The sequence below is a fragment of the Micromys minutus genome, assembly GCF_963924665.1.
Source record: "Micromys minutus genome assembly, chromosome: 31".
NCBI classification, from domain to species: domain Eukaryota; kingdom Metazoa; phylum Chordata; class Mammalia; order Rodentia; family Muridae; genus Micromys; species Micromys minutus.
The window spans coordinates 18001051-18016045 of record NC_137966.1 but is presented as its reverse complement, the minus strand read 5'-3'; the positions used below and the strand labels follow the sequence as shown (position 1 = coordinate 18016045).

The following is a 14995-nucleotide window of genomic DNA, read 5'->3' as shown; positions in this document are numbered from 1 at the left end:
TTTCTATTATAGACCATGAATTGTTTAAATGTAAGTATGTGCTTTTGAGATAAGAAACCTCAAAGAATTTTAGTTAGAAGGAAAAAAAAAAATCACAGGTCCAAGCAGATATTAAGGATTTTTTATGGTGTTCAGCATAAATACATGGAAATAGAAGGTACTAGGAAACTGGAAAGGAGTGTCATCAAAGAGGATGTCCATTTGTATACAACATAGCACTATTTTTGAGGAACGCTATCCTATCTCAGGAAGGAGGGGAGTGTGTGGCGTTTGTTTTTAGAGTGCTGTGGCAGGTATGCCAGTCAGTAGAGACAGGACGGGCTAGTAGACTTCTTAGGGAGATCCTGGTTATACAGAATAAGCTCTCTAGGCTTTGGAGGCAGGAATGCAGTTTCCACTCCCAAAGACTGTCAAAGGCCTAGAAAACTGAGCCATTATCAGCTGGCATGACCCTTTCCCACATGGCCTGGGTGTGGGCAGCTCACGCCCAGCATGGCAATGACTATTCCAAGTACTGCTAAGAAGACAGTGTACCCAGGCCTCCTAAATGGCAAAAGTCCTGGAGCACTGCTAGATCAGAAGTCCAGGACTGACCTGCAGTAGAGCATTGGCTGTTAATAGTGTGACAGACAGCCTTTGTCTGCTGTGCACCTGGCTGGCAGAGAAGATGCTGTTAGGCAGAGAGGCTCTAGTGTCTGGCTTTTATTGGTTGCTTGTTTTCTCAAACCCAGCATTAAAAAAGTCACCTGAGGTGTAGTTTTAGGCAGAGGTGGAGATGGGAATGGAACAGGTCACTTGGTATAGGAAGCAAACATGACAGGTCCTTCACATGTAGTACCAGGCCAAGAGTCCAGCTACCAAGGCCACACTGGCAGCTAGAATAAGCTGCAGGCTAGGCTTCCTCAGCACAGCCACGGCTGTCCGGAAGGGGCAGTTGCTGCCTCCCAGGGTACCTGCATGCAGCACAACAGAAGACAGTGGCATCAGTGGAAGGCAATGATATACTTGTCCCAGAAATGTTAGTTCAGGACCTACAACCTACCTTTGTCTGGCTGAGCAGCATAAAAAGGGCATTTACGTACATCTCCCTTCCCATCATGCATTGGGAGACCATCCTCCAGGACTTCTCTTGCTAGCATGGAGCCTGCCTGGTCCAGTTCACTGAATATCTGAGGAACAAAAATAAATCATCAGGGGCCATCCCTAAACTAGGAAGACTCAGAATGTACACCCTATAGATCATCCATGGAGAATTAGAGCCCACATACACCTGATCAGGACTGCAAACCAGCTGAACATCAAGCCAGAAAAGTGAACACTATCCTGCCCTTAGTGGGAGCTCAGGTGACTGCTGCCAACAACTCTACTCGAGTGCCCACAGCTATTCTCTCCCAACACTGAGGTACTAGGGACAGAAATGGCTTCTGTAAGATCAGCCCTACATGAGACTTGTAAAACCTACTTATTCTACTTCCCAATGAATCTGGCTCCGTACTAAGCGGTATCTTTTAATATCAATATTTGCTACAAAACAAGGAAACTACTCCTTGATTCTAACATCCTATGGTGAGATAGAGGGAAACAAGTCTTTCAAACCTTTCAAATGCTGTGGCTTTGCCTTTTCCAGCACTAGTGTCATGGGCCTCTGCCAGGCCTCCTGGGAGCCATATACCATTCCATGCTCCCTGATGTCGAACTGGTTCCCTCCCCTTTTCAGGGGCATGTAGGAGCTCATTTGTCACAATACCAATAGCCTCTCAAGAAATCTCTGGCTTTGACCCCACTGCTAAAAGGATCAAACTCATGCGTCTACGGCTATAACCGAATGGATCAGGTTCCATGGTGAGTGCCCAGTAATACCTGCATATTATATTCAAAGGCTTTGTTGGCCTCCTCCACAATCCTCTCTTTGGTCTTCAAATTCAGGTCCAAGGCATTCATCCTGGCTCGGTAGAACTGCTTGAATTGCTGGGCATTGTCCACATGCTCAAACAGGTAGAACTGGGTCCCTTCCCCAGTGCTGGGGAGTTTTAGTGCCCGCTGGGCCACCTTCTTCAGCACCTGGCCTCCTGAAAGGTCCCCCATGTAACGAGTATAAGCATGGGCCACCAGCAGCTCTGGCTCATTCTGCCCTATATAGTGAATCCGGTCCACATACTTCTGAGCAGCCTCGGAGCACTTCACCTGCTCCTCCCAGTTTTCACCAAAGAAATACTCCATGTCCTTGATCAGTGCTTCCTTCCGGTGTAGCTCCGTGGGAAAATATAGGGGGGCGAAGGCTGGGTGGTCCTTGTTGCGATCCATTTCCTCCTCAAGGGCTGAGTATGTGAAGTAAAGTGCAGTGGTGGCCAGCTGTGAGTGTGATGGGAAATTGTGGGAGAGAGCTATGAGCCAAGCCAGCAGCTCTAGAACCTAGCGTGTTTTTACTTTGTTCTAAAGATTATTATATATAGTGCTTATCTGTACACCAGAAGAGAGCACTGAATCCCATTACAGATGGTCATGAGCCACCATGTGGGTGCTGGGAACTGAACTCAGGACCTCTGGAAGAGCAGCCAGTGCTCTTAACTGCTGAGCCGTCTCTCCAGTCTCCCCTGCCCACCACCACCACCTTTTAAGAGTGGCTCAAGACAAAAACCACTTGTTCAGTTTCCAAAGACCTAACTTTGACCCTTTTTAAAAATATATTTAACTACTTAATATACCTAGGAAGCTTCTAGTGAATACTTGAAAATATATCTTTGTTACTCCATTTAGGCTAGGATAGCCATGACTTAATACCAGGAAAAAAAATGTATGGCTGGGCATGCTAGCACGTACCTTTCATCCCCAGTACCCAGGAAGGTAAGGATGGAAGATCCAAGGTTAGGGCCTATATGGACTATGTAGCCAGACTGTCTCAAAAAGTAGAAAACACCCAGCCGTTTCTTCCTTAGAGTGGTTGCAGGGCAATTTCCTCAGCTGACTAAAGCCACCCCACCTCCCACCCCTTATTAAGGATTAGAACGCAACCCCATCTGACTGGGGGGCACAAACCTTAAATAGTTCCTTCTTAATGTTTCCTTTCAAGAAGTCTTTGACAAACTGGGTATTTTCTGCCCGGTCATGTGCTTCCTTGGTCCCTTCCTTCAGTAGCTCAGAAAGGTCTGCCATTCTGTGGGGGATAAATTTTGTGTGAGGCAGTAGCCCTTTCCAGTTCTCCAGAAAGGACTAAAAGGCAAAAAGACAGTTTAGGCCCAAGATAGAGACACTATTGCAGTCAAGCATGAGTCACTGAGCCTTGTCAGTGAGCACAGGGCAAGGTGTGTCAATCTGACACAAACACTCAGTGGACATCAAGTTTACTATGGTCTCCTCAAAAGTGCCTGGACTGTATCTGTTAGTAAGCACCCAAATGAATGATGCTTTGCTTCTGTAGCCACCTAGCAGCTGAAGAATCAAAACTTAATCTATCCCACGAAGAGCTGCCGCCTTCTTCGGATGTTATGTGGATGGGTCTAGGTGTGGGAAGATGAGATTGGTAGTTCAGAGACAGAGACCAAGTTCTTGGTTGGTTTTTTTCTTTTCTTTCTTTTCTTGGTCTTTGAAATAGGGTTTCTATGTTGCTCAGGCTGTCCTGGAACTCACTCTATAGACCAGGATGGCCTTGAACTCAGAGATCCATCTGTGTCTGCCTCCCAATTTTATAATTAGCAGAATTACACAGGATAAAGCTACATAAGTAACGATAAGGAAGAAAAGTATCATCATAAGGAAAATGGAACCGAAGAAGAGCTCCTGTATCCACACAGAATGAGAAAAATTTGGTTTTCTTGTGGTCTACTCTCTGCAGTATTTTATTTTTTTTAGATTATTTTGCATCACCCACATCCTAAAAACTGGTTTATTAGCAAATATAGTAATACATAAGAAAAACTTAGCCAATGACAGGACTCTAACGAGAAGCTAAGGATCTTTGTGCAGCAGGGCCCAGGAACCAAACATCTATACAGCTCAGTGCTGATGACCATTCCCTAGTACCATCCACAGACTGAATTAGACACGCTGACAGGTGGGAGGCCTCCCGCTAAGCAGCCAGTTGCTGTCACTCACTTGGTATGGTTTTCTTTTTCTGGTGCCATAGAGTTCTTCTTCTCTGACTCATCTACCCCCTCCGAGGTCTCCACCTCTGAAGACATTGTCGCTGAGTAGTTTGTGCTGCCCTTACTCTGGTCCTGTAGAAACACAAGGAATTGATGACTGAGTAACCTTTTCTGATTTAATCCAGCATAACAGGAAACACACTGCACCTCAAAGCTCTGCCATTACTGGGAGGATTTCAGAATATGGAGAGATCTGAGAAGGAGAGTAGGTTAAATGCTTTGCTTATTCTTAGGCAATACACACTGGCATTCAGAAGTAAATGGGATGCAGTCGGCAACCACTGTCAGCACTTATGATGTATGTAGGTGTGTCTCAGTCAGGGTTTCTATTCCTGCACAAACATCTTGACCGAGAAGCAAGTTGGAGAGGAAAGGGTTTATTCAGCTTACACTTCCACATGCTGTTCATCACCAAAGGAAGTCAGGACTGGAACTCAAGAAGGTCAGGAAGCAGGAGCTGATGCAGAGGCCATGGAGGGATGTCACTTACTGGCTTGCTTCCCCTGGCTTGCTCAGCCTGCTTTCTTATAGAACCCAGGTCTACCAGCCCAGGAAAGGCACCACCCACAATAGGCTGGGCCCTCCCCCCTTGATCACTAGTTGAGAAAATGCCTTACAGCTGGATCTCATGGAGGCATTTCCTCCACTGAGGCTCCTTTCTCTGTGATAACTCCAGCTCTGTCACGTTGACACAAAACCAGTCAGTGCAGTAGATGTGAAGCAAGAAGGCAAAAGTGTTGACAGTCTGGCTAAAGGGGATACAAAAGTTCCTTGTACTAGGCTTACCTTTTTTCTGCATGTTTGAAATTATACATAAATATAAAGCTCCAAAGACATAAAAGAAAGCTACATTTTAAAGAGAGAGAGAGAGAGAGATAAAAGCTTCAGGAGCTCTTAGTAAGCAATGCAAAGCTTCCATTTTTACCACACAGTTCTGCCTGTATGAACTGCCAGGCGAAAGGAAAGAGAACGAAGTATTGACAAGAATTTGGTTAGGCCAGGCTGTGTCTAACAGCTCCACTGTAGAACAGAACAACTCAACAAACCTGAGATAACTTCAAGTAAGTCTCCTAGCAAACTGTCCCCAGCCTTGTCTGTGCTCTGCTGGGTGCATGGATAATAAGCTAGCTGATTAATTCCCATGCTACTTCAAGGCTGAGCTGTTATCAGCAAGGGAAGGACAATCTTCTAACAGGATAACATCATCCTCCATCCTTGGAGACTTTGACTCTAGTGTTACATAAATGGGGTGCCCACTTTTGGAACTTTCTAGATGAGCAGTTCGGCACAACAGCACTGACTAAGAAAGTCACTCATAAAGACAAAAATCCCAACTCTGGAGCCACATGTGGCCAAACTGGGCCAAGAAAAAGAAACTATGTCTACCCCAATCAACACTTATTTACTGAACATTTCCACAAGGGGTCAATTAGGTGTAAGAACAACTCATAGAGTGGAAGTGAGCGTATGCAGCTCAGGGTAAAGTGCTTGCCAACATGTGTGAGACCTTTGGTTCAGATGTCTAGCACTGTAGAAAATTCCCTTAGAAGCCAGGCAGTGATGGCACCTGCTTTTAATCCCAGCACTTGGGAGGCAGAAGCAGATGGATCTGATTTTGAGGCAAGCCTGGTCTACAGAGCAAGTTCCAGGACAGTAAAGACTATACAAAGAAACCTGGTCTCAAAAGGGGGGGGGGGGGGGAGAAAAAGGGGGAAAAAGAAAACAAAATATATATTACAAAACATATTACAAAACACATCTCCCCCTGCAGGATCATATTAGTACATATCACTTCTTCTAGGGATCTATCTGCCATCTTTTGGGTTTTTAGGGCACATGTGTGGTTCACTCAGCAGTCCTCAATTAAAAAAAATTAGGTCAATTAAAAAAAAATTAGGCAGATTTTTTTAACCTAATATATATATATATATATATATATATATATAGATGTTTTACCTGCACGTCTTTATGTGTGTCATGTGCACACCTGGTGCCCAGAGAAGTCAGAAGAGGGTACTGAGAATCCCATGGGACTGGAGTTACAGGTGGTTGCGAGCCACTGTGTGGGTGTTGAGAACTGAACCCCAGTCCTCTTTATAAGATATAAGAACACTAAGTATTCTTAACTGCTGAGCCATCTCTCCAGTGCCTTCAGTTTTTTTAAACACATCCTGTACCTCCTAAGTCTTTTTTAAGTAGATCTTTAGCCCAAACTAAATTTGTGATAATCCTAATTCCTTAGCCTCCTGAGTACTGGATTAGACATGTGCCAACAAGCTGGGTCTTCTTCTTAAATTCTGATTGAGGCTTAATGAAATATAAGAATGAAATTTAAAAATCGCAAAGTACAAAACAACATTCGCTTGACTGCAAACATTCAGAACTATGGTACACAGAATTGTCCATCAGAATGTGAAGGCAGACAGCCATCAAAAATGGAATGTGGAGAGGCTCCCAGGAAAGCCCTCAACAACGTAAGGGTTCAGAGTTGGGAATGCGGTGCCGCATATTAAAGAAACAACATGATAGAGATAGTGGTACAGGCTGCTGTGCCATCCTCATGAGGTTGAGGCAAGCTTTGTCAACTGTAGGGCGACTCCTACATGGGCCTTCTAAGGATTTGCAAAGAAGTAATGTGGATTTACAGAAGCAAAAGGATCATGAAACTTCAAGGCGAGCTCTCTAAGGCCAAGTCTATAATTTGAGTTCCAGCCCATCATGGCTACCTACTAAGGTTATGCCAGAAGTGTTTGTGAACCCCAAAAGACCACCAAGTGGCCATTTCCAATACAATCACATTAGGGTCTCTTTATTACAAGCTGAGACTTGGGCTCTCCTCCAACCCAACCCTGATAGCACGGAAGTAACCCTGGGATATGAACAAAGGTCCTTCCTGGTGCTTGGGTGCAGCGTGGGTTCTGCTGCAGGTCAAGTTCTCAGGCTCTCTCTCGCTCTCTCTCTCTTTTTTCCTTTTAAGATGGAGACTGGTTCCAAGATGGAGTAGGTTTGGCCTCTCATTAAGACCACAAAAATAAACAAAAAGAACAAATGCAGGGGGCAGACAGGAAAGGAGATAGGATTGGGGGGACAGTGAAAGTTGAGGGAGGCTATGCCTCACACCTCTAGGGACCCTAACAGACAAGAAATGCTTCTGGTCTCTCAGTGACAGATAGCAACAAGGCAAAGACAGTACCAATATTTGAGCCCTTGGCTACTCATAAAAGAGAAGGGTAGTGGGGATTGTCTTGACAGGTTAACTGAGGTACAAATACCCTCTGGGAGCGGCACCATTCACTGGTTGGGCATCCTCGATTAAATCAATGGAGACAATGTGCTAAGGGTCTGTATTCATGATTCTTCTTCCTGTTTTGCACTATTATGTAACCAGCTAGTTCAAGTTACTGCCCCTGGATTTCTGGCCAAGATGGATTTCATCCTGGCCAGAAATAAACATTTTCTCCTTTAAAAAAAAAAAAAAAAAAAAAGAGAAGGGTAGAGTAAACCAAAATAAACATTTTCTCCTTTAAAAAAAAAAAAAGAAGAAGGGTAGACAGTGCAGTAAAGTGTCCCAGAGCTTCTAAGTTGCAGCATGATGTGAAGACAGAGCTGAGCATCTTAGAATTGCAGACTCACTGCTTGTTAAAGTACAGCACAGCAATGCCAGGGACAAGCACAGTCAGAGGTTACCATGCAGTGAGGTAGATAAAACAGTAAAATACTACTTCAATATTTCTGCAAATGACACTTGCACCCCAGTTATTACAATGAATAGCAGTGACTATAATCACTGTTTTGTCTAAATGCTCATCCCTGGAGTATAGTTTTCTTTCTTTCTTTCCTTCTTTCATTTTTGTTTTTAAGATTTATTTACTTTATATATAAGTACACTGTAGCTGTCTTCAGACACACCAGAAGAGGGCATCAGATTCCATTACAGATGGTTGTGAGCCACCATGTGGTTGCTGGGAATTGAACTCAGGACCTCTGGAAGAGCAGCCAGTGCTCTTAACCACTGAGCCATCTCTCCAGGCCAAGTGTAGTCTTCTTGAGCAACAAGATCTTTTCCATCTTTTAAAAATACAAAAGGAAAAAGAACAGTTGGTTTTTATTGGTTTCCATTTATCATTTTCATATTCTGAGCACTTAATTTGTGTGTGCCAGCTCCTACCCAGAGCCATCCTCACTAACCATCCTTCTCAATCTTACCAAGCCCTGCTTCAGTCTTTACAGCTGGACAAATACTGAAGTCTGGCTCTAAGAAAGGGCTACAGCTGTCTTTTCAACTTTTTAGCTCCAGGACATGAACACTGAGTTTTCTATAAATATTTGTTGATGCTAAACAAAACAAAAAACACTCTCTAAACCAGGTAGGTAGTTAGGTAAGAAGGAAGGAAGGAGGAGGAATAATGGCACCTTTGGAAGTAGAGACAGGAGTTCGAGATTACCCTTGGCTAAATAAAGTTCAAGGCCTATAAAAGAGTAGGAGTGGAGGAAAGGAATTAAATATACCAACAGTATGTTCTCTCTCCTCCCTTTCCCTTTCCCTCTCCCTCTCTTCCCCCCCTCTCCCTTTCCCTCTCTCTTTCTCTCAGAGACAGACTTGCTTCTGCTTTCAAGGTGAGCACCACTATGCCCAGATTATTTTCAATCTCAATCCTCCAAACTCACTTCAGCCTTCTGGATCACAGGCATGTATCACCACATCTAGTTTACAATACGTATTTTTAAAACAATACTAATAACCTGCTGTCTATCATTTTAAGTTGTCTAAACTCCAAATACAGTTTACTTATTTCCCTTTGAAGAATAATGAGTCCTTATGGTGTCTGAAAGCTCCCTTCCTGGGAAGGCTCTGTATCAGTTTTAACCAACATAGGCTAAGGAAGACAACCCGTGTCCATTCTTGTCACCTAATCACCATTCCTCAAGTGAGTGACCACTAAGAGGCTACCTTGCCCCAGTAGAATCAACTGTCTTCAGTCTCTGAAAAGCTACATTTCCAAACCTTCTGCTGACCTGTTCACTTTAAGATGCACTCTTTTAAAGTTGCTCAATGCAATCTGTACAATAATAATATACAGTCATACTATAAAGTAAGAAAATAAATCACACAGCCTAACATCCAAGGACACTAAACTACTCAAAGGACAGTAAACACTAGAACGTTAGCACATCTGTGACAAGATGATTAAGCTGTGATCATGCAGACACATAAAAAAGGCAAACCACTAACTACAACTATGTAACAGCACACTATGGGGCTGGGGTATGGCTCAGGGGTACAGTTCTTGCCCGGCAAGAATTACTCAGTATATAAATACATTAATACTGATAGGAAATCTGGAAAACTCTTTAGTCATGGCTTGACAATTTAGCCAGCTGGCTGCTTCTTTTATGTAGCATGATCCTATTAAAAAGAAAAAAGGGAAGGAGTCACATGCAAGGAAGCAAAGGGTAAAAAGGAAACCAGAGATAGGAATTGGATGGTATAAGCAAACTAGTTATGTCCTGAACTAGTCAACAACAAATTGGCCCTTCTGCTAACACAGTTCCAGAAAGGTCACTTCTGAGCACCCTCCCCCCTTTAAAAAAACTGCCTGCTACACCATATTCTCACACTAACAGCAGTTTTCCCAGTCAGCTGCTGTTTGCATGCTGATACCTGGCTTGAGTGAAGCAGCAAGTTCCTATCACAGAGACTTCCAGGAAGAGGTTCCTACAGAGCCACCCAGCAGATCTAGAATATCCACCTCAATGCTGCTCCTGGTAAATCACCGCAAAGGCACCATGACTTTCTGAAATAACGTGTTATTTAAAGAAACTCTCCTTCATGGAGACTAGCTCTAAAAATTTCACAAGGCCAGGAAATTCAGAGTACTGCTGCCAGGCAGGAATGTAACCTAAGGCCATATCATGGTTCATTTCCCATCTGCTGACCTAAAGAATAATAAAGACTTCTTGTATTCCTTCGATACTGAAGGAAAGGAGCAGGTTGCTGAGCTCAGACAACAGAAAAGGAATGGCAGGGTGACCTGCTCCCTGGAATGGGGCAATGCTGTAAACCTGACTCACTGAATAGTGACTCAGCAACAGTGAGTTTATGTCCACGGTGAGTCACTGTTCTCGATATGGGAAGGGAGGCTACGTGGCTGCTCTAAGCATTCCTTACCAAGACTTGATCACATTCCCTCTGAATGGATTCCTGCTCTGTCTCAGACTTCATCACTGTGAGTCCCTGCCTGCTTCCTACAGTTTAAGGCTGTCTACAGTTTAAGATTCCACTCTTATAGAGAACTGCCACTATCTTGTCCTATATGTGAACACCCCCAGTTAAACAAGAATTTTCCAGCCTGCAGATGAAGATTTCCCTCAGACTCAGTTTATCGGCACACCACAGAGCCTTCAATCTGCATTAAAACTGTTACAATGTGCACACAGAATGCACTGGAAATACAAACTAAATGAAAATTATGTGTTGGGTGTGTACTTGGGTGCCATGACTAATTTGGCCAGTATAAGATTTGATTTTTAACATCAGATCTGGTTCTTTGTTTTCTTTACTTTCAAAGTTTCAGTTGACACATAATTATATATACTTATTGTACACAATGTGATGTTTTTAAACATGCATATATTATGGAATGATATACTATCAACCTTAGGAAATAGTATTAGGCATACCTAGGTGAGCTTTTCAGACCATTCCAGAACAACCAGGAAATAATCAATGTAATGAACCCAGTTCCTGAAGGCTGCATGGAGAATAACTTGGTCTCTTTAGCATCATTTAAAATCTAGCATTTGTGTATGCCTGTCATCACAGCACTTGGGCATTGGAAACAGGAGGATTGCCGGATACGCCAAAGCCAGTTGGAGCTATATAGCAAGACTCTATTTGAAAACAATACAAAACAGCTAAGAGGGATGGTGAAGAGTAAAATTTGTAAGAATTGTACATAAATGGTAAAATTGCTTTGATCATGAGCCTGAAAATCTAAGTTCAATTCTTAGAACGCACAATGGTGAGTGAACCAATTCCCAAACAAGCGTACATTCACCTACACAAAGCACACCAATTTCCTCCCCTAGTAATTTTTTAAAAAATTAACTAAGCCAGGCAGTAGTGGCACATGTCTTAATCCCAGCACTCAGGAGGCAGAGGCAGGTGGGTGGATCTAAGACCAGCCGGATCTACAGAAGGAGTTAGTTCCAGGACAGTCAGAGTTACAAAGAGAAAACAGTGGGTTGATGTTAAGGTGATACATAATTGGACAGTGGACAGGTAGGCAGGGAGAAGGCTAGAAAACGGAAGAGGGGAAGGGAGGAGAAGATTGCTGGAGGAGATGGAGGTGTTTATGTTTCTCTTGGTGCATCTCTTCATAAATAAGGTTGTTAGGAATGTTTTATAAGGGATTGAATTGTACAAGATCATTTGATTTATCTAGGTGGGCAAATTATATTTTACCAATTGGATCAGAGTGTTTTGGTGTGTTCTTTGATGTGCTGACTTGAGTTCAAAAGGTGTACTGGTGGAACACATAAAACCTGCCACAGAGTTGGGGTGTGTATGTGTGTGTAAGGCCTGGCAACAACATGCCATGGACAATTGTGTGAGAACAACATGTCAGGGCAGTCATATCCACCTGGGACAGAAGCAGCATGGGCGGATGGAGGAAGCCTCGCCTAAGTTCATAGAAATGGCCTGGAGTCTCTGAGACAGAGATCCCCGCAGTGCCATACGGCCCCACAGGAGCCAGCCCTAGGGTGGGACAAAGGGTTCTTACTTTTTAATACTTTACCGCAACAAAAAAACCTCTCAGGAAACAACAACACCCCCTCACACCAACACAAAACAAAAACAACCCCCATAAAGCAAAGAAACAAAAAACAAACGCCAAAGAGTTAACTAAATGCTAAGGGGCCAGTTTTGCAGAATGCACAGATAAGATGGGAGCTGTTTTCAAGGTTATCTGCCACTCCACCTGGCTTTGGAGGGACAAGCTATGTGGACCTGCCAGTATGCTGCAGCTACCTCTGGACTCCTACTTATGGCTAAAGATATCTAGAAACCCAGCTTATCTTCAAGAGTGAAAGGTGCAGCTTGACCCTGCATAAAGGGCCTGGTCCATAGGAATAAAAATATTTAGGTCTGAGAGATTAAGTATTCATATTCAGTAGCTCTTTGGCACTGTGTGAGTCATAATTTCCTGAAAGCTGAGTTTCCTCACCCATAAAACAGGCCAAGAAACACTGCTTTACCTTCTCGAATATGCTCTGAGGACTAAAATGAGATACCTTACATAGAATAAATGGAATGCTGCCTCAAATGCTGATCTCTTATTGAGAAAGTGTTGATAAGAATTAACAACTGGGAAAGCCCTGGGTTTCACCCCAACTCGGTTTGGTAACCTGGCCACAGTAGGAGAATCAGAAGTTCAAGGTAACCTTTGGAAACATAAGAGCTCAAGGCCAGCCTGGGATACATGAGACCCTTTCCCAAACAACACAAAAACTAAGACAGCAACTAGACAACTGAAACAGTGAGGAAGAAAGTATGAGAAATACAGCTAATTCATGATTCTGGACATGTCACACCAGATAACTCAGCCCTCCTGTGGGGTGTAAGGAAATGGTAATTAATGCCTTGTTCTTTTCACCATCAAACATGTGACCAAGGCAGGAAAGAACACCCATGCTCAATGGCATTCTCTAGGCTGGTACAGCTCAGTTGTTAGCTGTGTTGGATGCTGGGAACGACAGCTAAATCAGTTCTAACCCAACAAGACATTTGATAACAGGGGCCTCTCAACACCCTATGGAGACCACATTATCTCGGTAAACAGTTTCTGAGTTTCTATAATAAATGGCTCAAGGTCTCTGAACTCTGGCACTGTCATCCTCCAGAAAATCTAGTACTAAATCTAATATAAAATAAAAAGTTTCACTCTTTTAACATAAATTTCACTTTCTTCGTTTGATTTGTTTAAATCCAATCTCACAGTTCACTGAACAGGTGACTATTAACTTCTTGATAAAGAACAAGACCTGGAAAAGTAAAGATGCAGTGACAAAAACTTCAGTCTAATTTATGAGGCACACCTTTGCAAATATGGCTAAGAAGCAAGAAAGCTAAATGCACAGGCTAGGTTAGTCCTTGGCAGAACATTTTCTAGTATTCTTGAGGTCCTATATTCTACCCCAGCACTGGGGAGAAAAATCAGGGTGTAGTGGTGCATCCTTGTCATCTGAAAACTACAGGAAGGGGGAGTGAGGCAGTTCTAAGGCCAGCCTAAGCTACATAGTAAAACCTAATCTCAAAAAACAGTAACAAAAACTTGATCTAAAAGCAGCAGCCCTTTATAAACCTCAGTAAGTGACATCAACTCAGGATGTCTAAAGCTTATTCCAGAAACATTTTTTTAGTTGAGGAAGATGGGTACCCTCATCTCTAGCATGTCCAAATACAACTGCAGGAGCAGTCAAAACTCCAGGGATGCAATGGTAAACACACACGGGGAAGGACCTGGAGCTGACTGCTCAAGTAAATCAAGAGTTCTGGTTGCTAGGTTTCAAACCTGCAACAAAAGAGTGAGGCATCTATTTAATACATCAAAGCAGACCTTGCCCCCAGGTCCTCTCAACAATCCCTTTGCTCCATCTTGCTACAGGGTCCTCCTGGCTGGCCTACCCTGAACTCTCCAGCTCAGGGGACTGGGCTCCTCTCCCCTATATAAACCAACCACTCTGGTTACAGACTCATGCTTTTGATACTTTTGGTCTCCTAGCTGCTGCACCTGGTTCCCCTCTATCTTCTCCTCCCCCTTTCTCACATGGCCCCGCTCAGTCAGGTCAGGTCCACTGTGGATCTCCCAGGTGTCCCTGCCTCTAACTACACTCTCCCACAGGTCTATAATAAACTTTCCCTTCCGCCATACTAAGAGCACTCATATTCCTTTCCTTTTTCCTTTTGTTCCCCCTCAATCATTTGGTGCTGAAACTCAGGACCAATCATGTTTCCATTTCTTCCCTTATTTCTTTTTTTTCTTTCTTTCACTGGTTAAACAGCTTTCCTATTTGCCCAGCACATGTGAGACACAAGCTTACTTCTCATAGTCCCAGACCAGGAGGGAAGGCATTCCTACAATAAATGAAATCAACAGCATACTCTTCCTGCTCCCTGGCTACCATCTAACATTGTATGAGGTAAATCTCCACACCAAGGAAGCAACAACTCTAGTATCCTAAGAAAAAAAATGAAAGGTGCAGATAGAGCTTTGACTGAATTCTAACACAACACAACACAACACACACACACACACACACACACACACACACACACACAGTGTAGGGAAGTGTGGTCAATCTACAAAAAGAAACCATGGGGTGCAGGGGTGGAGTAAAAGCAGAGAAAAGGAAAAGCTCTGATACTTTTGAACAAGCTTAAGACCATCATGTACATAAGTTGTCACTAATTTTCTTTCACTCGGGCACAAGGGCTATCATCAGTAGCTACAGCTTCTATAAAAACAAGAACTGCAAAGTATAGGATCAAAATACACTGTAATACATGTATACATTTTTTAGAAAGTAAGAATTGAACTATAGCCCACTGGAGTGTGGCAAACATGGCTCTGGCAGGCCTTGACCTTCTCCTTCATTCCCTCTGCCTTGCTAAATTAGCTAGCAACCAAGGTCTACTCCCACATTTGGCCACTTCCTCCTCCTGAGGCTGACTACCAAGTTCCAGCTATCAAAATATTGAAGTCCAGCAATCAAAACTCCCCTTTGGCTCACTTAATTAACATGCCCAGTTAAAATTAAACATTTCGTCCTAATACCGTTTGCCTATGGGC

At 43.4% G+C, this 14995-nt stretch overlaps 1 protein-coding gene across 1 annotated transcript in view; it reads right to left on the bottom strand.

Annotated features, from left to right (window-relative positions):
• Positions 1-110: 110 nt before the first annotated feature.
• HMOX2 (heme oxygenase 2) overlaps positions 111-14995 on the bottom strand; it is a 33469-nt gene continuing 18584 nt past the window's right edge. Inside the window, exons 2-6 of the mRNA XM_080942433.1 lie at positions 4093-4214; positions 3037-3154; positions 1861-2352; positions 1043-1169; positions 111-953 (exon numbers count right to left, since the gene is read on the bottom strand). Coding sequence (XP_080798559.1) covers positions 826-953; positions 1043-1169; positions 1861-2352; positions 3037-3154; positions 4093-4178 — 951 coding nt within the window. The 5' untranslated portion in view covers positions 4179-4214 and the 3' untranslated portion in view covers positions 111-825. The remainder of the gene's footprint in view (positions 954-1042; positions 1170-1860; positions 2353-3036; positions 3155-4092; positions 4215-14995) is intronic.